The 27,155-nt window shown below is 45.8% G+C and overlaps 1 protein-coding gene across 1 annotated transcript in view; it reads right to left on the bottom strand.

Annotated features, from left to right (window-relative positions):
* The window catches only part of LOC117053419 (protein lifeguard 3-like), a 32,853-nt gene extending 7,174 nt beyond the window's left edge, over positions 1–25,679 (bottom strand). Inside the window, exons 1-5 of the mRNA XM_033161129.1 lie at positions 25,559–25,679; positions 4,265–4,505; positions 2,897–2,991; positions 1,962–2,026; positions 879–932 (exon numbers count right to left, since the gene is read on the bottom strand). Coding sequence (XP_033017020.1) covers positions 879–932; positions 1,962–2,026; positions 2,897–2,991; positions 4,265–4,484 — 434 coding nt within the window. The 5' untranslated portion in view covers positions 4,485–4,505; positions 25,559–25,679. The remainder of the gene's footprint in view (positions 1–878; positions 933–1,961; positions 2,027–2,896; positions 2,992–4,264; positions 4,506–25,558) is intronic.
* Positions 25,680–27,155: the final 1,476 nt, after the last annotated feature.

The following is a 27,155-nucleotide window of genomic DNA, read 5'->3' as shown; positions in this document are numbered from 1 at the left end:
AGCAACACCAGGAGGGCGACAAGTTTAACATCCTGGGACAGATGCCCAGTTATCTCCAGGCTTGTTTCACTTCTCATATTTGCAGCCCAATCTTATTTCCAAGTAAACATGGGTAAGTCCCACAGAGTTTGAAGCAAATCACTTCCAGGCAAATGCTCCTCCTATGCACCATGTTCCATGCCAAAGTTCTATACTACTCAAAACAGCAGTAATGGGAAATGGAGGGGGAAATGCAACCAAGTAGGAGCATTAGCACCAAGTCAGGATATCAATGCTGACTTCTGATGCAGAATACATCATGGACCTTCTGCCCCACCTCCAGTCATGCCAAAGGGTGACAACAGATGCACGTTTGGCCTTTGGGTGATGCTTGTAAACATACAGTGGTGCGCCCTTAACCCTGTGGTAGCAAGCTGTGTGCCTGGCCGGGCAATGAGGTGATTTAACCTGAAGTTCCATCCCTGCTTCTACAGGCACAGTTGCCAGCTTTCTGGAGAACCCTAGGCAAGGGGCTTTCCCATCCCCAAAGAAGGGTGTATCTATAGTCACCCAGATCCATGATAGCAGAAAATATTGATTTAGCCCAAGTTGTGCCACGGAGCTCAGAACAACTCCATGGACTAGGGGGCTATTGATGGCTACTAGAACTGGTGGCCGGCTGCATTCTGCTTCCACAGTTGGAGGCAGTAATGCTTCTGAATAATAGTTGTTGGAAAACCACAGGAATGTTCTTGTGCTCCAGCTTGCAGGTTTTCTGGTTGGCCACTGTGAGAACAGGATGCTGGGCTGCATGGGCTATTGGCCTGATCTAGCAAGCTCTTCTTATGTTTTTAACTGAGCAGACAGACAGCGCATATTGGAGAGAAGCCAATACTTACTAAGATACATAGTATACAGCAACATTTCTCTTTACAAAACTGGATACGGGTTCACTGTGGAGAGTGAAAATTATGCAATATAAATATTTTCTCTCACATTAATTATCATGGGAGGCAGGATGCTGCTTCTGCAAGAAATCCGTACGATCCCTTCACACTCCAGTCTCTACCATCACTGCTAAATACTAACATTTCCCCCCATGTCGTCCTCATAAGGAATAGATCATGAACAGAAGACTACTGTTAAGGACATGCTCCAATTGCAGTGCATAGTCTAGGATAGAAGTCCCCCAAACTGTGGTCTGAGGATCACTGGTGGTCTGCAAGCTTTATTCAGGTGGACTGCGGTATGTCCACATTGAGGACACGATTCATATTTAGTTTTAATTGTATTTCTATTGCTTCTTTTATTTCTTATATTGTATTTCATTGTATTACAGTCCTAATTCTATAGAGTGCAAATTGTTATACAATATAAGGAATAAATTAAGCAGTAAAAACACACTTAAAAAACATACAGCATCAAGCACAGCACATTGCAATTGCTACAACAAGCGGGGGAGGGGGGCCATTAAGTAGTCTGCCAAGACCCTCAGCAATTTTCAAGTGGGAGTTTGGGAACCACTGTTCTAGTAAGCATCTAGAATAAAGTCAGAACCAATTTTGTAAAAAAAAAAAAAAGGTTTTTCTAGTTCCCTGGTTGTACTAACTCCAGTAAATAATAATTCCAAGCATTTAGTATAGCACTAGAACTAACTGCTGGAGGGAGAATTATGGCTCTTTTAATTTTACTACCAAAGATACCAAAGATACTGTTTGTCCTCTTTCCTTACCACCATAGACTGAGTTGGAATTTAGTAAGAAGTAAATTATAGAACCAGTATTATTCCAACAACGCTATTAACCACTCTGGTGTTAGCATGATTAATACCACTGGTGGAAGCTGAAAATAAATATTCTGAGCTTCAACATGAACAAAGGGGAAATAAAAAATACATTGCTTTGCTGAGCAACATTATTTTGCGGACATTTCTCAGTAGGGAAAAGCACTAATGATCTGCGACTGCTGGAGCAAAAACTTACACAAAGGTGAAGACTGCAATGATGGCCACAGTTATCAGCAGCTGCACAGAAATGATGGTGTAGACCTGGAAATGAAGACATGCGGTATACATAAAGTTGTGTAAATGCACAGTAATGCCAACCTAGAGACTGGAAATGAATGGTGCTCATTTCACTGTCTTCTGAACTGCAGTAAATCTTCTAAAGAAGCCCTGATTACAAAGAGGGCCAAGTGCTTCCAACAGATTATGCCGCAGCCATCTGCAGTTCACCTATCTGTTTGCAGGCTAGGAGTTTTTTTTCTAGACTCTTGCCCAAGGTGGGTATCCTTTGGCCCTTCTGACGTTACTCAACTAAAACTCCCATCAACCCCAACAAGTATAGCCAACGGTCAGGGATGATAGGGGTTGTAGTTTAGCAACATTTGGAGGGCTCCAGGTTCCCTACACTTGCCCGGGGGGATATAAACTGAGTTTGCTACCTACCACATACCATTTGGGAAAGGAAGAAACACAATGTATTTCTGAACTTGCTTCTCACCTCGGTGTTTGGGTGCTGTGCTCAGCTGTCCTTCCTTACAGTTCTGCATTTCTGAAATGTTACACAGTCACCCAGGGATAGCAGAAGGGGGTGCTTCAAAATGCTAGCTGAAAAAAGCAGCATGGTTTGTTCTATTAACACTGTTAGCAAAACTTTCAGTTCTCTAAAAGGAGTCCCTGCCCCTATCAAGTCTAAATGCCTAGCTGTGGCCTTGTAACCACAATTCATTCATTTCTGCAGAACGGGGCAACGCTCCACCTAGCAGAGTGAACAGACTTCTTTGCAAGGATACCAAGGATTGCTCGCTGCAGATTCTCTCCCTCTGACACAAGGCAACTGACTAGCTTCTTCCAAGAGAAGTATCCATTAAAGCAGAGGCTGCAATGGGGGACAGCGGTAGTTCCTCAAGTTATTACCTTGCGAATGAAAACGTGTCTGACTTTCTTGTCGTCCCAGTCTGCTGCACTGAAAGTCGCATCCTCTCCGGCAACGCCGCCGCCATAGACATCTCCTGTCCAAAGGAAGACAAAATGGTGGTATCTATGCTAGATTAACTTCACCTGCTCTAACTAGAGAAGGAGCAATTTCCTGGCCTGGGTTGGCATAGTGTTTTCAGAACCTTCTGGGGTGGGTGTGCAAAGACTTGCCTCCCAATACTGTGAACTCTTTGAAAGGCTGAAAGTCTCTCAGTGCCCTCAGAGCTCTAAATTCATTCACCCTCTCTAGCTAACTCATTATCTTCCGCTAAAATCACCATCTCCCGTATGCCTTTCCTCTGCACTGATCGCTCAGGTTACTTAGATCTCAACACCTGGGTATTTACTGCCAGGGAGCTGCTACTGAAACCAAGCCGCTTGATTGCAAAATCTCCTTAAGCTGTGCATTAAGTACATATTCTTCTCAGACCACTTTATGTGGCTAGAAGTGTATTTGCCTCAAAAGGCAATTTTAGCTGCAGATCAAAGAGAGTGGCCTATTATGGCACAAGCATTTCTTTTTAATGCTTCCTCCATGACACACACACACCCTTTAACCTCCTATTAACATAACCTAGATTTGATTACAGCACCATAGTTCCATATTCATAGTCACTAGAGCAAATGAGAATATGCACTTTCCCCATCCATCCATATAAGTATATGTAAGCGTAAAGGAAACCCACCCTTTCAACCAGGTTGTTTGAAAGTATAATATGGCAATTCAATCAGGCAAATAAATCAGGGGTAGGGAACTTGTGTCCCTCCAGATATTGTTGGACTACAACTCCAGCGCGCACACACACACACAATTCTGTCCCCTGTCAGTTGCCCTGGGACTGCAGAGCTGGATAAAGCACACTCCAGCCCCAACCACATCGGCTAGAAGATCAAGGTGTCACTGGGAGGCTGGACTCCCTGCCTCTCAAGAAGACCATCATGGCAAAGCCCAATTTGGCCCCTTTTCATAAGCTGCAGAAAGGAGCAGCTGCTTCAGTGCTTGCTTTATTCTTCCCTCCCCATTCTTCTTTCCTTTTGTGTTGTCTCCATTAGATTGTGAGTCTGTGGGCAGGGCAGTGCCTAGAAAATGTTAGGATATTTTAAAGAGGAGGAGGAGGAGGAGAAAGAAGAAGAGGAACAACAACAAGAACAACTACAATATTTAATACTTCCTGCTTTTGTAGCCACCTAGTTGTGGCATTTCACTACTCCCTTTTCCATTTGTTTTTCAGCTGGCCAACCCCCGACCCACTCATGAATGTATTCCCGCTTCCCCATCATAGGAGGAGAACATATCAAAATGCATACCAAAGCCCATTGGGATCGTAGGCATAACAGGAACCGGCTGTGGATAACCCCCTGGTTGCGAGTAGCCTCCAGGCTGTCCGTACCCACTACTGTATGGCGGGGGCTGTGGCTGTGGCTGTGGGTAGCCTCCTGGGTACCCCGCAGGATATCCCCCCGCAGGTGGAGGATAGAGGGGGTTCCGATCATCGTAGCCTGGCGGAGGAGCAGAGGGGCGTGACATGTCTCAGCGAGGCTCCCAGCACTGAAAAACAAAAGAGGTAAAACCCTAATAGCGCACCTGCAAAAAAATCCCACCGTGCTGAACAAAAAACCATGCAGATCACCCTTTGTATGCATGCATCACCTCTTGTGTCTCGATGGCACATCAGAACCAAAAATGGCCAGTGGGGGGAGCCAAAGGGAAGTCACAAGGCAGCAAATATCATGCTGAATAGAGCTGTCCAGAAGAGCAGGCTTCACCAACCTGGTGCCCTCTGGAATACGACTCACATCAGCGCTACTGCTGATGCAAACTGTGCTTCGAAACTCCTGGAGGGCACCAGGTGGATGAAGGCTGTAGTAGCAGAATCCTAAGACTAAAGGAAGAACATATTACTAACTGACGTTGGCTAGCAGGGGTTGGAGGGCATGTATCTTTCAAGTGCCATGCTTTGGCACCTGATGACTATTTAATTTTTAGGCAGTGTCATTGGTAACCTCCACCAACTTTGCGCTTTATTTTTTTTGTCCTCTGCTTTTAAAGAAACGTGAATTCCTTTTAGGACTTGGGAGAGAACAAAGTGACTACTAACTTCTCAAAAAACAAAACAAAAACAACCCTCGTCCCAAGAGTCCGTCTTGCATCTTACGGTCCGTCTTGCATCTCAAAAGGCTACTCCAGCTATTTGTGAGAAACCCCTTCCTTCCACATTATAGCTCGTGATTGTTATGAAACAAAGACTTTGAGAATGGCACCACACAGACACAGCTTTTTCTTCGCCACCTCCTCTTTCCTGATAGGGTGCTGCTGCCTTATTCCAGGTCAGACCATTAGTCTATCTAGTTCACTGCTCTCTATATGCTGATGAGTGGTTGCTCTCCAGGGGTTCATACAGCTGTCTTTCCCAGCCCTTCCTGGGGGAGGGGGGCTCAGCATGCAGAGTAGGAACTCTTCCACTGATATACAGTGGTACCTCGGGTTAAGTACGCTTCAGGTTAAGTACACTTCAGGTTAAGAACTCCACTTAAGAAGGTCCCATTAGCTAAAGTGGTGCTTCAGGTTAAATACGCTTCAGGTTAAGAATGGACCTCCGGAATGAATTAAGTACTTAACCCGAGGTACCACTGTATTGCCCTCACACCTCCCTCAGACCATAGTTACACAGTGGAAAACATACACATAATTCAACTTAAATAAGTTTGAAAGGCTTAATAAGGGCAGCAGGCAAGACAGCACAGTATAGTTTCATTGAATCAGTGCCTGCAGCCTAAAACTGTACAGCACATTCAGTCATTTAAAATTTGTCCACAATTTGAAATACTGCATTTACGTGCATCTAATGCGCCATCGAATCTAACGCACACTTCAATTTTCAAAACCTTGAAACCAAAAACAGGTTTTTTTCTGGCAAGTGTAAATGCAGCATCAAATCTAATGCATATCCTATTTTTTGCGACATACTTTGGCCAAAAAAGGTGTGCATTACAATCGAGTAAATACGGTATAAGCAATAAGCATTTTGCATGTGGGTTGCATCCCTGACCCCACACTCGTCGGTGGAGCATGCCTAAGCTTGCCAAGCTATGCTCCCATGACGCCCCCTTTTCCAGCCACTTCCGGGTTGTGGTGATGTGCACATGCATGGTTGTGCATGCTTTGAATGCGCACAAAACAGTCATTGCCTGTATGCACCTCTGGTCTGGTACTGGCAACTTATTTATACGGAGAAGTAAAGAGGGAGTTTCTTTGCTCCACAACTTCTGATCCATTGCATTTCACTGTAGAGCGGCAAGTGGCGTATGCATGCCAGCAGCGTATCTTTTAAAAGAAGCCCAACAATTCTCATTTCAGATTTCGCCAGTGACTCCCTAAAGGAGCGAATCTATTTTACCTGTTGCTCATATATGTTTGACCTCCCAGGAGATAGGATGGCCCTTTCGAATGCATGTGGTGCCAGGGCAAGAAGAAAAACAGAAGCCTACCATGGACCTAAAAGCAGCTGATTATGCAGCAGTTAATATTACCGGTGTTATAATTCCTGTCAAATGATTATGCACACAAGGATTCTGTGCATGATGCTGGTCAGAAGAGGGCGGGGGAGAGGGAGACCAAGGGAGAGAAGCACAGCCTCAAGATAACTCAGGTTTGAGACACAGGAAGAAATCGACAATCATTTCCATTACTGGCCTGAGATTCCTTTTAACAGTCTTCAGGGTGGACAGCAAACCAGCCCTTCTGCGCTGATGCCAGTTAGCAATCCCAGAACCGTTTCTCAAGAGCGCCCTGCCCACAGTCAGGCACTTGAATGCACAGCCTTTATTTAATTTATTTATTTAATGTATTTATATATCCCTCCCTTCTAAGGGAAAACAAGCACAAACGAGCCCAGAGTTTTCCCTTACCACCATACATGGATGGCCACAACAGAAAGATGCTCATTAGCAAACCCCTCCCCAGCCCCAGTGCCTGCTTATTCCATGGCTTGTCAGCGCTTCTTACATGTAAAAGGAACAGATGCTATCACTGGAGTGAAGAACCTTTTTAAGCATTGGTTTTGGGCAATCTTCCAGGGGCCGCGTGTCAGTGGGGCCAGAGGCATAAGCAGGCAAAGCATGATAACATTTCACCTTTGTAGAGCAAGCAAGATTTCTACACACGCTTAACCCACCCGCCTCTATCCTCCCACCCAGGCTGAATTCAAGGACACATTTCAATTGGGAAAAACCACTTGAGGAGAATGTGAAACTGGCCAGTGAAGGACATGGCCTGGGGAGAGTCCCAAAGGCCAGGCAAAGAGGCCTAAGAGCCCACACTTTGCCCTGGGACCTAAGATTTCTCACCCCATGCTATGGTTGTGCTTGTCTCTACAACAGGACAATGCCAGAGTTGTATACCCAGCTTCCCAGTCATGTGTACACACCATGCATTTAAACTATGCGGTTTCCTTCTGGGAACGGTACTTTATCAAAGGTGCTGGGAATTGTAGCTCTTTGAGGAGCAAACTACAGCTCCCAGGATTCTGTTGTGCTTTAAATGTAGGGTGTGGACGCAGGCTGTGTGGCATGTTAGAATCACCCCAGGCAATCAGTGAAGGAAGCTTTTGTGAAAGCTGGAACAAAATTTGGTTGCCTCCCCATCCCAGTCCCCATTCAGGGTGTTGATATGCTACAGATGTGTGGGGCAGGCAAGGCAAGCAGAGCAGTTATTTCTGCAGACTTCTTCACAAGGCTAGAAAAATTCCAATCAGGAAAACAAGTCCTTTTTTTGAAAAATTGTATCTTGCTACAGTGCTAGGCAATGACTGGATATGCTAAGGCTACAAACCCAGGGATTAATGAATCTGTATGTCACAAATTCAGCCTTAATGGCGGAGCATGTGTTTGGCATTCAGAAGGTCCCAGGTTTCAATCCATTCCAGGTAGGGCTGGGAGAGACCCCTGCCTGAAACCCTGAAGAGCCTCTGCCAGTCAGTGTAGACAGTATTGAGCTAGATGGCAATTTCCTTCCTATGTCCCAATGAATATAAAAAACAGATGTTGCTGCTCCTAGGCCTCTTAAGGAACAAACTGTACCTCAACTGCGGCTGCTTAAACAAAAGTGCCGACTATGAGGCCAAAGGCTGCCAAGATGGTACGCTCCCTCAGTTGCAAAACATCGACACTCCTTTCTGGCTTGTTCCCACTCACCCACAGCTTCTAAGCAAGCTAGCTCTCTAGGGAAAGAGGGCAACTTTCTCCCGAGGAGACTCCTTGTGGAGAGGGGAGCCGCGAGAGCCTGGGTGAACAGATTAATTTTGACCAGTCACAGGTGGGCAAACATATGGAAGCCCCCTGGGGAGGGCGAAGAGAACATGGCAGCCTATCCACGCCACAGCAGATGCAATATTTTCCGTACACCTCCCCTCCCCCCCCACATTTTTCAAAAGTTATTTTTCCTTCCAGGAGCTTATAGGGGGAAGAGGGAGAAGTGAAAGAAAGTAATGATATGTATTTCACAACACAAGACAACATTGTGAGAAGCAGTTCAGAGGAAGGGCAAACAAATCCTTTCCGGATGTAAAAGGGGGCACTCACCAAATAAACAGGGAGAACTTGGAACACATAGAAAAAGGAAAGGTCTGCTTGTTTTGCAGAACTGACATTTGCAAGGCAGTCCTATTATTCCCTAGTCAGTTCTGAGTATTGAAAAGAAATGGAAGGAGGGGCCACGATAAGCAGTTTAATGATTAGTTTAAAAACCGGTGCAAAGGGCAGCATTCTTCCTCATTTTCCATGGCTTTTTAGTTGGAGGGAAAGTGAGAGAGAATGTGGTCAGGTCCAGAAAGACAGATTTGTCAGGAAAAGCTTTTTGCCTGACAGAAATAATTGGGTTCTTCCAAAGTGAGGTTGTTGAGACCTTGGCCTTCCAGTCCACCAAAGACTAATTTGCGCTTTACTGTTTATCCTGCCTTGTCTATGTACATAAGAGGTTGGATGCTGGCACCTCAAACTGCTGCTATGACAATTCATGTTGTTAAAGGAAACGGGAACTGATAGGCCAAGGAAGTTACATCCCTCAGACTACTGAAGCTTATGTAAACATCATCCTTTTCTATCTCGAAGCATTGCTTTCATCCCCAGTACATGTTATCTCCTCTCCATGTACATGGAAAAAAACACACAGAAAAGATGCCCCATTCATTTCCTGTCTGGCTAGAATGAGACCAAGGGAGATCTCCTAAATCATAACAAAAAAGGTATTATGACTATAAAGTAGCTTCTCATTGATAACATCTTTTCAACATCTATATGAAGCCGCTGGGAGAGATCATCAGGGGGTTTGGGCTGGGTGTTCATCAATATGCGGATGATACCCAGCTCTACCTCTCTTTCAAATCAGAACCAGTGAAGGCGGTGAAGGTCCTTTTGTGAGTGCCTGGAGGCGGCTGGAGGATGGATGGCGGCTAACAGATTGAGGTTGAATCCTGACAAGACAGAAGTACTGTTTTTGGAGGACAGGAGGCGGGCAGGTCTGGAGGACTCCCTGGTCCTGAATGGGGTAACTGTGCCCCTGAAGGACCAGGTGCGCAGCCTGGAAGCCATTTTGGACTTGCAGCTGTCCATGGAGGTGCAGGTTAATTCTGTTTCCAAGGCAGCTGTTTATCAGCTCCATCTGGTATGCAGGCTGAGCCCCTACCTGCCCATGGACTGTCTCACTAAAGTGGTACATGCTCTGGTTATCTCTCGTTTGGATTACTGCAATGCGCTCTATGTGGGGCTACCTTTGAAGGTGACCTGGAAACTACAACTAATCCAGAATGTGGCAGCTAGACTGGTGACTGGGATCGGCCGCCGAGACCACATAACACCGGTCTTGAAAGACCTACATTGGCTCCCAGTACGTTTCCGAGCACAATTCAAAGTGTTGGTGCTGACCTAACAGGGTCGAGGAGTGAGAGATAATGAAAAGTACAAATGCCAGTTTTTGCAATGGCTTAACAATAGTACAAGTCAAAGGAAATCACAAACTGAGAGAAAAATTCAGTGACTTTTTGACTCTACAAAGCAGGAGTGGGGAACCTGTAGCCCTCCAGAGGGTGTTGGATTACTACTTGCCAAGTTGGCTGGGGCTGATGGGAGTCGGGAGCTCCAACAACATCTGAGTGGACACAGTTCCCCCATCATTGCTATACACATTTACAAATACACTGAATTTATACTGCTTCAACCAGCACCCACACCAGGGAAGCAGCTGCAGGGTCAGGGTTAAATTAGGTTTACAGGTACTTAAAATATTTAGAAATACAAAAGGCATTTTGGATCTATAGTGTTGACATAGGACAGTTTATTTTAAAGGACTATCCCTTATTCTCTAATGTCACAATTTCCTATCACATAATGCTTTCCTAAACTGGCTTCACAAAGGAAGGATTGATCCTTTGAAAACAGAGCGAAGGACATCTAGCAATCCTAATTAGCCGTCAAAAATACAGTTGAGGGGAGACGCCTAGTCACATGAGCAGAGAATGCACCTTCCAGTGTTTGGAGAGCATGGGTGGGGACCCTCAGGCCAAATTCCTTTATCGGGCCTCTCCTCAAGCCACAGCCCTCACCAGCCCTGCACTGCAACCTTCTTCATGGCTTTTGCTTGGCTGGAATGCGTCCATGAACTTTGAGAATACTGCATCTCCTGCTTGGATGGATCACTGGGGAAACATGTGCACTTTTGTGTGGCTGGAACACAACCTATGGTACAAAAACAAGTGTCACTTCTGTTGTTTGCCCACTTTTACCCTCTGGCTATGCCCACCACAGGTATGTGGTTTCCCAAAGATTTCCTATGAGGAACTGTGGCCCTTGGATGGAAAAAGCCCACCTCTATAAATTTACAATTCTAGGCAGCTGCAAGGACTTGAGACAAAAGCAAGATTCAAGCAGCAGTCAGGGGATATAAAGCTTGGTTTAGATCATGGATAGGCAAACTAAGGTCTGGGGCCCGGATCTGGCCCAATTGCCTTCTAAATCCGGCCCATAGCTGTCAACCTTTCCCGTTTTTTGCGGGAAATCCCCTTATTATAGCATTGGGATACAGCAGGGACGGTTGATAGCTATGATCCAGCCCGCGGAAGGTCCGGGAATTAGCGTGTTTTTACATGAGTAGAATGCGTTCTTTTCTTTAAAATGCATCTCTGAGTTATTTGTGGGGCCTGCCTGGTGTTTTTACATGATTAGAATGTGTGCTTTTATTTAAAATGTATCTCTGGGTTATTTGTGGGGCATAGGAATTCATTTATTTTTTCAAAATATAGTCCGGCCCCCCACAAGGTCTGAGGGACAGTGTAGCGACCCCCTGCTGAAAAAGTTTGCTGACTCCTGGTTTAGATCCTCCATTCTAAACTGAAATTAGACAACACTGAAATCAATGGGATGCAATCACCTTTACTTAGGTTTCTGTTGAAATAGAGGGGCCTTAAGTGAATAAAACTTGCCACTTGGTCCAACCTCATTTGTCTTTTCTTTTTTTTTTTGCACTCCCCCTCATCTCCTCGGTAAAAGGCAAATTCTTTTATCTGACAGTAGAGCAAAGAGCTCAACTCCAAAGGTCATAAACTACACCGGATCAGATGCCCAAAGAAGTGCCAGAAGGAGAAGATGTTGCAGAAACGACCAGTTAAACAGGTAATGGGTGACTGGAACATCCCTACCTGCCTGGAGCGAGGCACGTGTGTGTGCAGATATTGTTGAAATCCAGAAGGGGGTATTTGTGAGAAAAATTATCAAGGCCCCCTGGGCAGGCCAGGAAGCAAGAGCAAAGCCAAACGAACAGAGGAAATAGTGGTTCCTATTCCAGTACAGTACTTAGAAATATAGCCAGAGTTGTTGGGGGTTTTTGTTGTTGTTGTTTTTGTAACGACTAAACAATAAACACAAAACTAGGTAGATGGTGCAAGACCTCTCTGTCCAAGTACAGTACCAAAATACTGGAGCTACCATACAGGAACTAGTCAAGATTAAAGCAGATACAAATACTTTAACTGACTCAGGTAATTTTCTCTAATGGCCATTTGTCACCAAGGTCACACAAGAACTGTGACTGGCACAACATTCCAGTCGTCACTATTTGTTGCACTTGGCAAAGTGCCAAGAGTACAATGATGTCTTATGCACCTCCCTATACTATCTTTGAAAATTTGTTTACATTATGTTTAAAGAGTAATTTACAGAGCAGATTTCTAGAACCGACAGACAATGATCAAAGGATTTGAGACAACCATTTCTACTGCCCTAACTCACCTCCTGAAATCATTTTGGAAATGCTTTGCTAGATGGGAGACCTACTTATGTTGCAATACCACTACTCTAAAGATTTTATATTCCCACTGCTGCCGCTACCGCCACCCTGGCAGATATATGTAAGTATGGGATGGTTCAAGCCTCTCTTTCTCTTGACTGGCTTGTATTTTTACAGATATATATATATAATTCTAGTTGCCTTGGATGCCAAAATCCTGGCAGAAGAATTACATCCTCACCCCAATGTGTCATACAAATCTAAAGCTAAAAAGGTGTGGTTTTGCACAGTTCCAATATATTTTAGTGAAAAATAAAAAAAAATGTTGTTTTAATATAGAAGAAGAGCAGGAAGTCCAATATTCAACTACCCAAATAGGTGCATCTTAAGCACATGCTCCGTGCTGAGGTACAAACTCGTTAGACAGTACAACAATTAGCAAAGAAAACAGGCGGTGCAACTATTAAGCAGGTTGCAGCTCCTTGTGTACACTGGTGCCACATGCAATACAGATGTCTCTTCCTGCAGAGTTTGTTCTATTCTTGGCTCTCCAACCTGGCAGCCTGCCCCTCTGAGTCAGGCCTCAAGCATGAGACTAATAGAGGCAAAGGGAGTGGCGCAGAACTCCACCTCCCAACACGCTCGGCTCAGAGAGAATGCTCTTGAGGCAGCAGCTACAGTATGAAGTAAGGCAGTACCAAGGAAAGCCAGGGAGCTCCATGCTTGAAAAGCCTCTGTGTCCAAGGCCTTCATCTAGATTAAACAGCAACGGCTGCAGCAGCAGAATAAACCACCAGTCGCCACCTTGTCTACATTTATCTGTTAAGGTGTGTTTTCTGCATTTATGAAGCCACCCCATCGTAAGGAGTTCTATGGACGGCTCACAAAGTGGCCTGGGAGAGCAGGGACGGCACAATTAACAAAACTGACACAATTTAAAAATACAATTTAATGCTCAATTTAAAACTAAGACTGTAAAAGACAGGGTATCTAGAAGCTTGGAGTGAACAGGAACATCTTCACATCTTGGTACCCAAAAGGCCATTATGACGGTGGAAGAAACTCTGTAGGAAAACCAGTCCCTGAGCAGGGTGCCAGTGCTAAAATGATCCTCTCCCCCAGTCAATTCCCAGAGCCGACTGGTTTTTCCCACCACACTTCATTTGGCAGAGGCACTTTAAGCCAGGGCTTTGGCATAGGATCTTACAATGTAGTTAGGTCCATATGGCAGAAGGCATTATTTCAGGTAACCATATCCAACATTGCCCTACGGTGAATGACTGAGGAAGTTATTTAACCACATAGCTTCACAGGCGGAGGAGTTGTGGTTGGCTCCGATAATAATGAAGAATCTAAAGACCCATCTAAAGCACTGGAAAAAGCCAATGACTAAGTTCACTGCTTCAGACACAAAACCAGGAGGAAGTCTAGTCTGACTGGGTCCATGTGAGTTCTGTGCACTCCCTCCATTTGCCTTGCTTATCTGGGTGTGTTTAGCGCCCTGCCCGATAACAGCATAATGTTACAGGCTGCAACTCAGCCAGGGGGACTCTCTTTCATAATGAGCACACCACAAACTTCTTCAATGAAGGACGAAAGTCTCTCCATGGGAGGAAAAAAAGGGGGGTAGTAGAGAGTTTCTGGCTTCAACAACATTAAAAGAGCATATGATTTCAGCACTTAGATCAAGAATACACCAGCCCCCCATCCCTGCAGCTTCAGAATCTGTTTTGACTATTCCTAGTTTACCCGGACAAGCGTTATATTAAATGTAATTGAGGGTATCTTGGTGGAGCATTTTCACCATGTCAGGAACTGGTGTTTCCGAGGGGCTGACACGCTCTTCTCACTCACAACCATCTCTTAGGCATCTTACACACAGCAGCAAAAAATGCTGATCAGCTCATGCATTGACATTTCATTTATGGTAGCCATCATCACATTCCTCAGGCAGCAGAGCACTAAAAAGGAAGCTGTTAATGTCATGTGCTGCACCAGAATGAGGTTTGCTTCCCCTCGACCCACGCTCCAGAAAGCCAAAAGACCACAGCTGGGCTCTCTCTTGCTGCTCTCTCCCACAGCAGAGCAGAGCTTTTGTTGTTGTTGTTGTTAAATACTTATTTCCAGACCTGCCTAGAAATCTCATGAGACAGGTGGCTATTGGGGCAATTATTTGCATTTCAGATTTGCATAAAGACTGAAATGAGTAGATGTGATCCCAGCAGGGGACAAAAAAAAAACCCAGAGGAAATTGATAGGTTGGATCCAGTGGAGCACTACAAAGTCTTATCTGGCAAGAAATGCTGAACTGAACAAATTAACAATCAACATGGCCTAATGGAAATGGCTCACCACTGATACTCCAGAGGAAAGGAAGGCCTCTTGCTGACACCTTTTTAGCTCCAGGTGGCGCAATATTATGAAAAAAAAATGTGTCTGTACTTTGAAAGAGAAGTACAATCAATTGAAAAACTGGCTGCAGGAAGTGAGGGGAGGTACATGCACGTTGCTTTTCTCTACACCAAGTCAGTTCAATAAACTGAACTCTCAGCTTACACTACAGCCAGCTAGCTAAAACTCAGATAATGTGTCCATACAGAATGGAATGATTTAGGTTGAAATGAACAGAAGTTGGCGTTGGTGTGTAGTAAACAGGTAATCCATGTCCACCTTCCCACGTTAGCTTTCTACAATAGGAGCCACTGCAGAGCAACTCCTTGAGGAGCCCCATGTCACGTGGAAGAAATCTACTCCAGCTATGGCCCTCCCAAAGACGGAGGAGGGGCTGATGTAGAGAGGCAGCACATACTGTAGCAGACTTCTCTCACGTACCAGGAGGCTTTTCACACCACTGCTTTATGTCACAGAGAGGCAGAACACTACGCATCCAGAAAGCCAACAGGCATGCAACAGGGCTAGCTGTCTTCTGCCTGGTAGTTCTCACTCCCTTGTCCCTCTGACTCACCACTGCCATCACCCCATTCTAAGATACGGCTGTGCGTTCTGTGTTTGTCCACTACAAACTCCCCTTGTTCAACCTCTCAAGATAGCAATTGTTTCCCTGAAAACAATGCATGGCCTTTAGAGAATCACTCCGCTGCAAGCAGTACAAGCCTATGGAGCTTGTTGTTGCAGCGAGAGAGAGAGAAAACTTCCCACATCTGCGTATAGTGGGGAGAGAGGGAGAGACAGAGACCCAGCTGCTTCCTTCTCTCTGCCCCACATTGTCACCAGCAACCGCATTTGCCTTTCAGGAACCATGGAATCAGAAGCCGAATACAGGGAGGAAGTAAGTTAGCAAAGCGCCAGAGCTAAAAAACGAAGTCACTCTTGCATTCTTGTTGCAGCAACCCTGGTCTAATCACCAGCGACGACTTGCTCGGCATGGTGTTTTCTGCCCTTAACTGGACTCATTTACACAGTCCGTGGTTCTTTTAAGGCATTTATAGCACAAGCCTAATCACATCTTCTCAGAAGTAAGCCCTACTACATTCAGTAGGGCTTTCTCCTAGGTAAATGGGGTTAGCACTGTAGCCTTAATCAGTCTCCTTGAGTGAAGGCTGAAGTGACAACATGTAGGTCTGTAGAACGGTTCTTCCCACATACCCTTCAGAAGGACACCAGGACCTGAAAGTACAGCATACCAATACCATATACCGGTACTTCTCAAGGGGGGGGGGGACCTGTTCAGGGACTCACTAATTATCTGCTGAGTCACAGTCACATGTGATTTCGGAATTAGGTGTGGTCCTACTTCTTCCCTTGGAAAAGGAGTCAGGAGGGGAGGAGCCTAACAGAGAATGGTCCCATTGGTGGGAGAGAGAGAATGGGAAAGCTTCTGATTTCCCCCCCCCCCTAGAAATTTAGGTTTCTAGAGGAACAGGTGTTCGTTGCAGCCAAATCAAGCCTTGTGGCACCATAAAAACTAACTGATTTCTTATCGCACAATGCCAAAGCTTTTCAGGGCTGTAGCTCAGGGGTAGAGCCATACCTGTCAAGTTTCGGATTTGAAAATAAGGGATCAGCAGTCTCACCTATCCCGGGGACAGTCACATGTCAGTGGTGGGCGGAGCCAGAAGCAAAAGTGGGCGGGGCAGCAATGTAAACTCCAAGCGGGCTCAGGCTCGGAGCAGAGCAAAGAGGAGGGCAGCCAGCAAAGAGGAGGGCAGCCATGTGCTCCGCGCAATGGAGCCCCATCGTCGTCTTGTCTGATCTCATCAAAACAGGACAGGAAGCAGCAGCTGCTCAAAGGCAGCCAGGCTCCGCCCACCAGCTAACCCTATTGGCTGGCTGAGGGGCTCGGAGGCAATGGATAGGGGCTGATGCAGGGGGAGGAATACACCCCCCTGTAAGCACGGGAAACGGCTGCCACTTGCTTTGAGGGCTGAGGCTTTTCTCTCCAAGTAGGCGAGGTTTTCCCACCCAGTCCCTGGCCAGCAGGGGAGGAGCTGCTTCCATTAAAAACGGAAAATTTAAGGGAAATAAAAAATAAGGGAGAGCAGCGGGAAACTGCTTAAAATAAGGGAGAATCCCGGGGAAAACGGGATACTTGACAGCACTGGGTAGAGCATCTGCTTTCCCTGCAGAAGGTCCCAGATTAAATCCCCAACATCTCCAGGCAGGGCTGAATGAGATTCCCTGTCTGAAACCCAGCAGAGCTGCTGTAGTCAGTGCAGACAATACTGAGCTATATGGACCCAATGGCATCAGTCCGTATAAAGCAGCTGCCTATGTAAGAGCTTGGAATACATGGCATTTCATACTATGAATAGTGCAGTGCACAGCAGCAGAGGCCTCACACCAGTCTGTTTTTAGCAAGAGACTCTAGACCCCAGAAACTGAATAATTCTGAAAGTGGCGGAAGCTTTTTTTGGACAGCGTCCACTGTGATCGTATCGGCCTTAACACAAGCTGCAATTCTTTCTAGGTCATGAGACACCAAAACTAAAAGCAAAACTTCTGACTTCTGCAAAAGAAAAAAGATCTATGGGAAACGCCTGCTTTTGTTTTCTGCCCTTATTCCTTAATACTTTTCTTTATACTTGGAACCCGGCGGGTGCCTTATACAAACGTTTCTGTTGGCTAAGTTTTCAAAAACATTAACAATACTGGGAGGCACCCAACTACCAGTAAGTTTTACTCAGAATAGACCCATTGAAATTCAGGAACACGACTAAATTGGATCCATGAATTTCAATGGGTCTACTCATGTGTAAAACTTAATTGGCTACAACCCAGAAATCCCACGGTGTCCAATGGGGCTTATTCCCAGACAAGTCTGCTTTAGGACTGTACCCTCAGTAACAAATCTCCAAATGGCCACTGCAGCTATTAATCCATGTGACTTACTATCCTTCCCATTATAGAAGACTTTCTCAACCTGGTGTCCTCCATTCATTTTGGACTACTGCTCCCATCAGTCCCAGCCAGCCATTTAGGGACAGATTACATATTACACAGGAGTTCTGCAATCAGATCTCCTGATATTTTTGGGTTTTGCTTTGGTGCCTTGGGGGGAGGGTCCAAACTTGGAGCTTCAAGAGAGGAGGGAGAGGAGTAAATACCCCCTCTGCCTAGCTCCACACTGGTTCAATAAAATTTGAATGGCCTTATTAAAACTACAGGAAATCCAACCACAATTCTCCAGTGTTACATGCACATAAACCCTGAGTCAACATGTTATATAGTTCCATCTACCTCTCATGTTTTCTCATAAAACTCTCAAGTCACTCCCCAGTGTTCTTTTTTCCTCTCTATTCTCTTTCCTTTCATGGGTACAAATATAATATTGCATTTAGCTGGGGGGCTCCGGACATTTTGAATTCTGATGCAAAGTTTTTGCTCTGTTCCCAGGATCAAGCAAACTTAACAAAAATCCCTTTCAGAGCTAAAGCTGGGGCAGGGAAAACATGACACCTCCTATTATGAATAGGGCAGGGCAGGAAAGGCCTCACGGTTCCATCAGTCTATTTTTAGCAAGAGGCTTCAGGACCAGAAACTGAACTGTTCTGCAAGTGAAAGAAGCTTTTTCTGGCTGATGCATTTCATGAAATAAATAAGATGAGCACTCATAGTTGGGGATGGAGGAGTGATCCTTTTTAAAGAGATGTATGCATGGAATTTGTCCACATCGAACCATTCTTTCCATCAAGTGCAAGTCATTCATGCATTGCCGGTTAAAGAAAAAGAAAGCCTGGGCTAATCATACGCAAAATTATAAGCAGGAACAAACATATATCACAATATAAAAGTCGTGCCCCATGCAATACACAGTACTACATTTCTACAATATAATTTTGTGAATATAAATACCTAAGTACTTTCAGGGGCGGAGCAAGGAGGGGCATTGGGGGTGGAGCGCCCCGTGTTCCACCCTGGAGGGGGTGACACTCGGCGCCACCCCCCCGTGAGTCCCAAGCCGCCGCCAGGCACCCCTTCCATGCAGCGACTGCTCACGCAGCAACTTGTAAGGCTGCAGCACGTGAGCAGCAGCACAGACGGGCTGAGGCATACCGTCTGTGCGGCGGCTGCTTGCACAGCAATTCGCAAGGCGCCGCACATGTGCCCCCCGGGGGCTGCCCCTGCATTTGCCGCTCCGTACGCCACTGTGTACTTTTACAGAGTTGTATGTATTGTTGTATGTTGATGTGCTGGATACTTTAGGAAACTTGAAGTGCCCATGTGCATACTGTTTTAGTATAATAATGCAATAACTGTTCGTGTTTTTAGCAAAACCAGTAAAAAACAAATTAACTTCCTCCTCATCAACATCAAGGAGCAAGACAGAAACTAGAAAAAGTCCTATGGATAAGTTTGGCATCAAGATTTTTAGAACATGTTGATTGCTACTCACAGTGTTCATTTCCTTTAAAAAGAAAGTTCTGATGCCTAAATCTGATCCCCCAATGCCTCTGGTCTGGATGCTCAGATCCAACCCCGCTCCTTTTGTAGCTTCAACACACATACAAGCAGCACTCTATGAATTTGCTTTGTCACTTATCGTACTGACTTTCTCAGCTTGTGGATGCCATATCCAGACCATTTGGGGTCAAAAAAGAAGGTCCAATGTTCCTTCTTCTTTTAAAATAATGATTGTTATTGTGGCGGCACACCTCTCTTGTGTTGTTAAAATATTGCTCTTGGATTGAATCCGTAAACTAAAGGGCCAGACCTCTGCACTGATTTTCCCTAATGCAGCTACCTCTTTAAAATAGTAGGAATGGCTTAGGAGAATGTGAAGCTAGCAAAGCACAGAGAAGTGCTCAATCAGCTCAGACTCAAAGCCTCTGCCAACAAGGCCCCAGAAGTACAGCTCTAATTGAGAGAAAGAGCTGGGGGTAGTTGTGTCAGGGAAAGAGGTTTGTTTGCTCTTGCCAAGTGCTTTGATTATTTCCTACTTCTTGCCCGGCAAAGGCTTCTAAGCCTTTTACAGCAGCAAAACTGGAAGAAAATCAACAGGTGCAGCTTCACGACAAGGAAACATTTCTGTCTCACGACTGGAATACCTGATACAGTCACCAAGGAGGGCTTCCGGCTTCTGGAAGTCGTGGAGAAAGTCAGCCGATGTCTGCAGGGAGCTGAATGCAAACCAGCAGCTTACCTTATAGAGGCAGAGTCATCACAAGGACTGATTAAAAGCCACGTTGCACGTGCTGACCAAAAGGCAGACAACACAAGATAGCACCGCTTTTATACTCAATGTTCTGAATGCAAAATATTTTTCTTTAATTTTCATTGCTGTTTTAGTAAACGTTTCCCCCCGGGTATAGGTATACAATAATATTTAACGGGGAGGGTCATCTTCAGATGCAATCCACCAATATTTTCAAGCTTCATCTTGTAAAATGCCCCCTTTGCAACAACAACAAAAAAGAATTGACAGTTTTTCTTTATAAATCTCAGCACTGGAGTAGACCTTTTATTTTACGTTATGTGACACTTTGCTCAGAACCATATAAGCAGGCCTTCCGACACCCCTATAAGCTATTTCTGCAAAGAGTTTTAAAACCTGTTTTTAAAAACCCACAGCACAGAGCCCATGCTGCATCTCTGGATCAGGGGTGGGTACCGTATTGGCCTGAATATAAGCCACACCGGAATATAAGCTGCACCTTTAAAACTGGAGGGGGGGGGGAGAGAGGAAAAAAATACCCAAATATAAGCCGCTCCATTCCTCACTGCTCCTGGTTGCATGGGGTGGGGTGGGGGGAGAGCTGTGCTGTGTTGGCAGCCTTTCTCCTTCCTCACTCTCTCCCTTCCTGGCCTTGGAGAAGAGGACAGCGCCGCATACCGCAAGGTTGCGAATATAAGCCGCACTTTAACTTTTGACGGTTGAGATTTGGGGGGAAAGTGAGGCTTATATTCAGGCCAATACGGTAACTCTCTGCCCAGTCCCAAGCAAGTAGATTTTTCTCTCTCTCTCACCCACATCCTTACTAGACCCCCCCCCCCCCCAACTTGGGAGAGTCAGGAAAAAGAATAAAAGTAGACCCAGCAGTGAGATGGGCAGAGACCTCTCTGCTTAGCCCAGAGCCCTGATGGGGATGCTAATTGCTCCTTCCTGATTTGATGAGTGAAGAGGGAACAAGAGTTGTGCAGCGGTTAGATTGACTCCCTACTCAGTCATTGTTCAATGGGTGAACTTGGGCCAGTTATTACCACTCAGCCTAATCTATCGCACCAGGCTGCTTCGAGGAGTGAATGCAGAAGGGAAAAGCACATATTCCTGCAATGAGCTCTTTTTGGGGTAAGATGAGATATAAATGTATTAACATGTAACTAATTAGGCACAGATCATCCGAGAAGGTGCAGTGTGTGAGCACGTTGTGTTTATGCACACATTCAGGGTGTGTGTGGATGTTTTTAAAGGGTCTTTAAAAGCCAGTTGCCCTTCCCAGAGCTGGGAGTAGGAAAGAGCGTTAGCCATTTCACATCTCAGCACAAGTTGTTATGTGCAGCCTCCGCCTGCCCATCTGACTTCGGGGGAAACAAAGAGGTCAATTGAGGGAAAGGAATCCCAAACTCCCAGCCAAGTTGGAATCAATTGGAATGGAAAAGTCAAGTCATGCTTTCTCACTCGCTTTGCTCCCTTCTACTCCAGAAGATGTAAGTTGGAGAAAGTAGAACAAATGCCTGGGAAGAAACTGATCAGGAACATTACAGCAAACCGGTGCTCTAGTCCTGTACACAATTTGAGGAGCTTCAGCTGATCTGCTGATCTCCCTGTCCTCCTCCTCTACCACCACCCAACTTGTTTCAAACCAAATGCGGTTGGCTGGTTGGATTTGGCTTGCATTTGTAAAAACAAACAACACGTTTTAATATTTTTTCTACCACATGTTTTTGATTCCCACAATGGCCTCGGGCCAATCCGGTTGCTAACACAGCAAGCCAATACATGTCTCCTTAGAAGTAAGCCTTGTTGTATTCAATGGGGTTTACACCCAGGTAGGTGGCAACCAGATCGCAGCCTAAGCCCGAGCCTTCTTTCTTCAGCTCACCAGCCTTTTAGAGCAGAGGCTACACGGGAAGACCTGGGGGGGAACCCAGAAAAAATGGGGGGGGGTTGTTTATTACAGGGGCGGACAGGTTTTTCCCCCGGGGGGCCTGAGCCATGCTACTTAGACCTTTGCAAACAGGAGCTTTTCAATTTAGTCTTCAAAGCTAGGTGACGCTCTTTTCTCAAAGAAGCCAAGAGAAAATAGTTACTATTTCCCAGGTCCTTATTTGAAAGTTCAAAAGAGGGATGAATAGGAGAATCCCCTTAGGAAAAGGAATGCCCAAGAAGATGCAGAGTGGCTAAAAAACTTCAGGTTGGTAAGGCAGAACACATTGCCCAGTTTCCTTACTAAGCATAGCTGCTTGGGAAGGACTGATGATCAACCTCCCTACCCTGGGGCTGAAGAGATTATGTAACTCTGTTTTTAAAAATGTCTGAGGAAAGGGCGGGGCTACAGCTTCAAGAAGCCAGAGCATTTGCTTTGTATGCAGAAAGTCCCAGGGTTGCTGGAGAGCAGCTGCCAATCATTATGGAAGACAGCACTGGGCTAAATGGGCCTATATTGCCTGGCCTGAAATATGGCAACTTCCTATGTAGCTCAAGGGAATTCTCAGCCCCCAGATATCCTTGGAATATCATGTGTTCACTGCAACTGATTGGTTACGAGAAACAAATGTATATGTGAGAAAGAAAGAATTGAAGGATCCAAGGATGAAAAGGCCCCTTCTCATGCTGCCACCTTCCAGACCTCATGTGGAGGAGGCATATGAAGAAGGGCCTCAGATGAAGAACACAGAAACTGGGGTGGTTTATATGGGGAGGGGCAATCCTTCAGGTATGGTGGGCCTGAGCGATTTAAGTACTTTGAATTGGGTCCAGAAGCTAATTGGCAGCCGGGCCATTCCGTGAAAAATGAGCCTGATAAGAATGCTAGATGAGCGCTGGACTTTGGTGAGGAAGATTCCAAATGTGCAGTCTAACCATTTTTTTAAAAGCTAAAGACAAAAGAAGTTTATTTTATGGACCTTCTTTTCAAAAGTCCACCCACGTAGTCTTCACAGAAGTGTTCAAGTTAAAAAAAAATTGATGATTGTCCCACCCGTGACAGCATTTTTTCCTTAATTTTGTATCGTTAAATTTCTTAAACTTAATTCCTGATTGCATAGTTGTAACCAATAAACATTGATTTAAATAGATATGCTGAGTTTATCATTGATTCACCTCCCAACTCACAGAGTTTTTCCATAAATCAAACTTATCTCAAGCTCCATGTCCTTTTTTTGTCCCACCCGTGACAACACTTTAAACATTTGATAAAATTGTCAAAAATATCCATAAAAATAATAAAAAATTAGTAAAATGTTAAGCATCTTATTAAGAACATAGTTTAAATTTTGGTTGTTAATTTTTATGTATATTTACATTGTTACACATGTGTGAATACCAAAAAACATGGTCAAAGTGTCCCACCCGTGACAATGGAATGGCCCAGTCCAGTGCAGTCGGGCCAAGATTACCTGCAAGCCTGAGAATTTCTCCAAGCATGCATCTCCCTCTTGCTACTCCATAGCCCTGTTTTGGTTACACAAACTCACTATTAAGATGCATGACTGCAGACTGCCACTATTATGTAGGAGGGGTTCATGGCATACTGTGGATTTAGGTTTCCCTAATTAAAGTGGATTAAAGCCTTCTCTGCTCTACCACAACAAATCCATATATATAATCAACATTTTTGAATTTTGAAAAGTGACAGGTAAATACATTAAAGGCTATAAAACGAATGAAGGACCAATGGGAAGACATTCAAGAACCCCACAAGCCAGCCAAGATGAATGCAGGATTCATGCTCATTGTTGTGTAACCACTCCATAAACAAGTAAGAACAAATGTTCAATCAAGGCCATTTTCAGAAACATTTTCAGCAGACATCTAAAATAATACAATGAAGAGGCACGGAGTTTCAAGGTACAGATTCCAGTCTGAGGTGTGCTTGCCAATTAATGTGGCCCATAGTAGAAAAGTGAGCCATAACTTATGAAAAAGGCCAGTATGTGATAGACACAAAAGTGAATTTTAATTGAGGTTTTGGTTATACAGTATAGTATGCATGTTTGTTCTGGGTAATAAATCTGTTGACTTAAAAAAAAATATCAGATTATTTGTGAATGACAGTCCAAGCAGAAATTTAAAGGATTATTAATAGTAATACATTTCTTCTCAAGGATTAATGTGACAAGATGACCAAACTAAGCAACCATGTCCAGTTTGTTTGGTGTGTGTGTGTTTGGAATAAAAAGCCAACCAAATCCAGACCATGCATTGAAGAATTCAGAGTTTTTAGTCCTAGTGACACAACTAGGTTGGGAAATCCCAGGGATGGGACTGGAAATCTCTACTGAAATGGAATACTATAAAATGACTGCATTTGACAGATCTAGGGAGATGGGGAGGAACAGCAAGGGCAGACTGGGACAGAAAGGAATCAGCAAGGCTGGGAACAGGTTGGTCAGGCAAGGGGGTAAAATAGCCTTGTCATTTCAGCAGACAAGTGGAAAAACCAAGGGACATTGTCAGCGGAGCAAATGTCAAAGAAGGTCAACCAGCCCTTGCCCCACCCCATTACATCAGAGTGTTTCTATGAGAATGACTCTTTCACAAAGTTCTGTCTGGCTTCTTCTTCTTCTTCCTTAGAAGCTGCATCTTTTGCTAACTCCACATCTCTTGTCCCTGTGGGCTTGGCACTTAGGCAAAGTTTCACTAGAGGGAGGGGACCCTCTCCTGGAAAGAAGTCTTAGGCTACAAACCTAACCCCACTGACCAGGAACTACACACCACTGAATTCAGCAGGGCTTGCTTTGGCACAATGCCTCTTGGGAGTGCAGCCATGACACACAGACAGATGACTGATGTGACCCCACCCATCAAAAACACTAAAACTTAAAAAAAAGCAAAGCAATATTCTAAAGAAAAAGTAAAAACCAGATTGAAAACTTCCATGATCTAATATTCCAGTCAAGGAATGAATGATGCAGTCGGGTGACTGGAAATAACAAGGGAAGACTGAGCATCTGCTTCGCGTGGGGAGTAGAGGCAGACCAGCCACGCCAATCTCTCAACCCAGATCTTTTACGGAAACCCGTCCCTGAAAAGCAGAGCGAAATTGCCATACCAAGAGCAGGCTCCCTGGGAGAGCCACTTAGGTTTAATACGTGCCAAGGCTTAGCCACAGAATCTTTCCGCGCCCTGGCTACGTCTCGGAATATGTGAGGTAATGAGCTCCTCTGGGCATACGCAGAGAGTTACCGGCCCCCCCTTGCGCAGCAAAAACGAAACCGCCCGGCTCTGCTTCGTTTACACTCTGGCAACGATTTCACAAGCAGCCCCAGGACGTGCCTTTTGGCCGTTCAGCACCAGGTACCAACCAGGCAAGGCCAATCCAATGGCGGGTACCGATCAGGGCAGGGCAGGGCCAGCGCCAGGCGCCGGTGCCCCGCGCTCGGCTGTTTCCTGGAGCGGAGCAGCGCTGGCTACCGTCAAGATCAAAACAGAGCAAACTCCGACCAAGGAATCAAAAACCTCGGGAGAAGGAATAACAAACCGAGTGAGCGTTTTTAAACAAAACTTCAGAAGGCGCGAACGCACCAAGGGCGCACAAAAAACTTGCCTGGAAGGGAGGAAGAGAGCGCATCTCTTCTAGGTCCCCATCCGCACCTGCTAGGGCGCCCGGGGATAATAATAAAAAAGCCACAACCCCGCAACGCATCGGGCTTCCTCTTCCTCACGAGCAACCCCTTTCCGAAAGCGCAGGCCCTCCTTTCCTTACCTTGGTGCTGGCGCTCGGTCCTCTCTCTCTGCAAGTTCCCCACAGACTTAAGTTTCCTTCTCTCGCAGCAGCCGCGACTCCCGACACAGAACTTAACAACACTTCTCTTGTCCCAGCCCTTGGGAGGAGAGGGCGGGGCGCGCGGGAGAATCCCCGCCCCTCCCGCCCGAAAGTAATATGTTGCGAGCTGCTGCCTCCGCAGAGCTCAGGGTGCCTCCAAGTGGCTCGACCGGGTCCTGCCGCCAGAAAGTCGCGCCCATTTGTTGTTTGGAATGAGCTTTCTTTGACCTCAAGACGACGTGAAAGCGCGCAGAATCTGCAACATATCACGGCTGTAGCCCAGCGAGATCAATTTGGTCTAGGGCAGTGGTTTTCAAATCAGTGTGCCGTGGCACCCTGGGGTGCCTTGAATGATGGTCAGAGCCTCAGAGGTGCTGTGACTGCGAGCAATACTGGCCTCTGCCCTCTGCCCCTCTTTCCTTCCCTCCCTTCCTCTGATGCCCTCTAAGCATCTCTGCCTCCCAAAGGTGTATCTGAAGAAGTGTGCATGCACACGAAAGCTCATACCAAGAACAAACTCAGTTGGTCTATAAGGTGCTACTGGAAAGAATTTTCTATTTTGTTTCGACTATGGCAAACCAACACAGCTACCCACCTGTAACTGCCTCCCAAAGGCTTGCACAGCTGTTTGTTGCATCAGCCCTTGATATAAACTCCCCAGGCAAATGGTGCCTCTAGGGTTGGCCAAGGGGTGCTTCCCAGGGCCCTATGGGCAGTGTGAGGAGGCACCTCTCTTTGGGGCGGGGGGGGGGCGCAGCTCAGAGATCAGGGGCAGTAGCTGCAGCTGCCCAGAGGACTCCCAAGGAGAGGGGAGAGGAGAGGAGGCTGAGGGTGAGAGGCTACCAGCTCTGCAGGCAAGGGGTGACATAACTGGTCTCCTGAGCCCCACAGGGGTGCCACAGAAAGAATGTAGTTGGTCAAGGGAGATGGGACCCAAATAGGTTGAAAACCTCTGGTCTAGGGGTGAAGTTTGAAGGGTGTGTGAGAAACTTGTTTATATGGGGGGGTCTTTTTTCAGGCTGAGAGCCACATAACCCCACTAGGCAACCTTCCAAGGGCCACACAGCACTGGCAAAACTGGGCAGAAGATATTACGGTAATTGTACAAACACTTCCCTTAGTGAAGTAGACTACCTTCCAGCCAGGAATGGGCTCTTTCAAGTTCTGCACAGCAGGGTTGGCCTGACAGGGGTGGTTCAAGAGTCCCAGGCAATCTCGATCCAATACTAAAATGGATTATTCCGGGTTTTGGAGTTTAACATTAAACACATTGTACACAAACATTGGCATACTGTTCAAGATCTGCCAAGGTGTTAAAGAGCTCCTCTTGGGGGATCCCACAGATGCCGTGGGGATGCAGGAAAGGGCCTTCTCAGTTGCAGCTCCCAGGTTCTGGAACCCCCTCCATGGAGAAGCCAGACTGGCTCCCTCCTTGCTGTCCTTCTGCCAGCAGGTGAAGACTCTGTTGTTCCAACAGGCTTTTGGGAACTCTCTGCTTTTAATGAAAGGGTTGATGCCGCACTGTTTTTATCATAAT

This window comes from Lacerta agilis, chromosome 1 (genome assembly GCF_009819535.1).
Source record: "Lacerta agilis isolate rLacAgi1 chromosome 1, rLacAgi1.pri, whole genome shotgun sequence".
Classification (NCBI taxonomy): domain Eukaryota; kingdom Metazoa; phylum Chordata; class Lepidosauria; order Squamata; family Lacertidae; genus Lacerta; species Lacerta agilis.
Note: the sequence above shows the minus strand (reverse complement) of the source record. Positions and strands in the feature narration are given on the sequence as shown.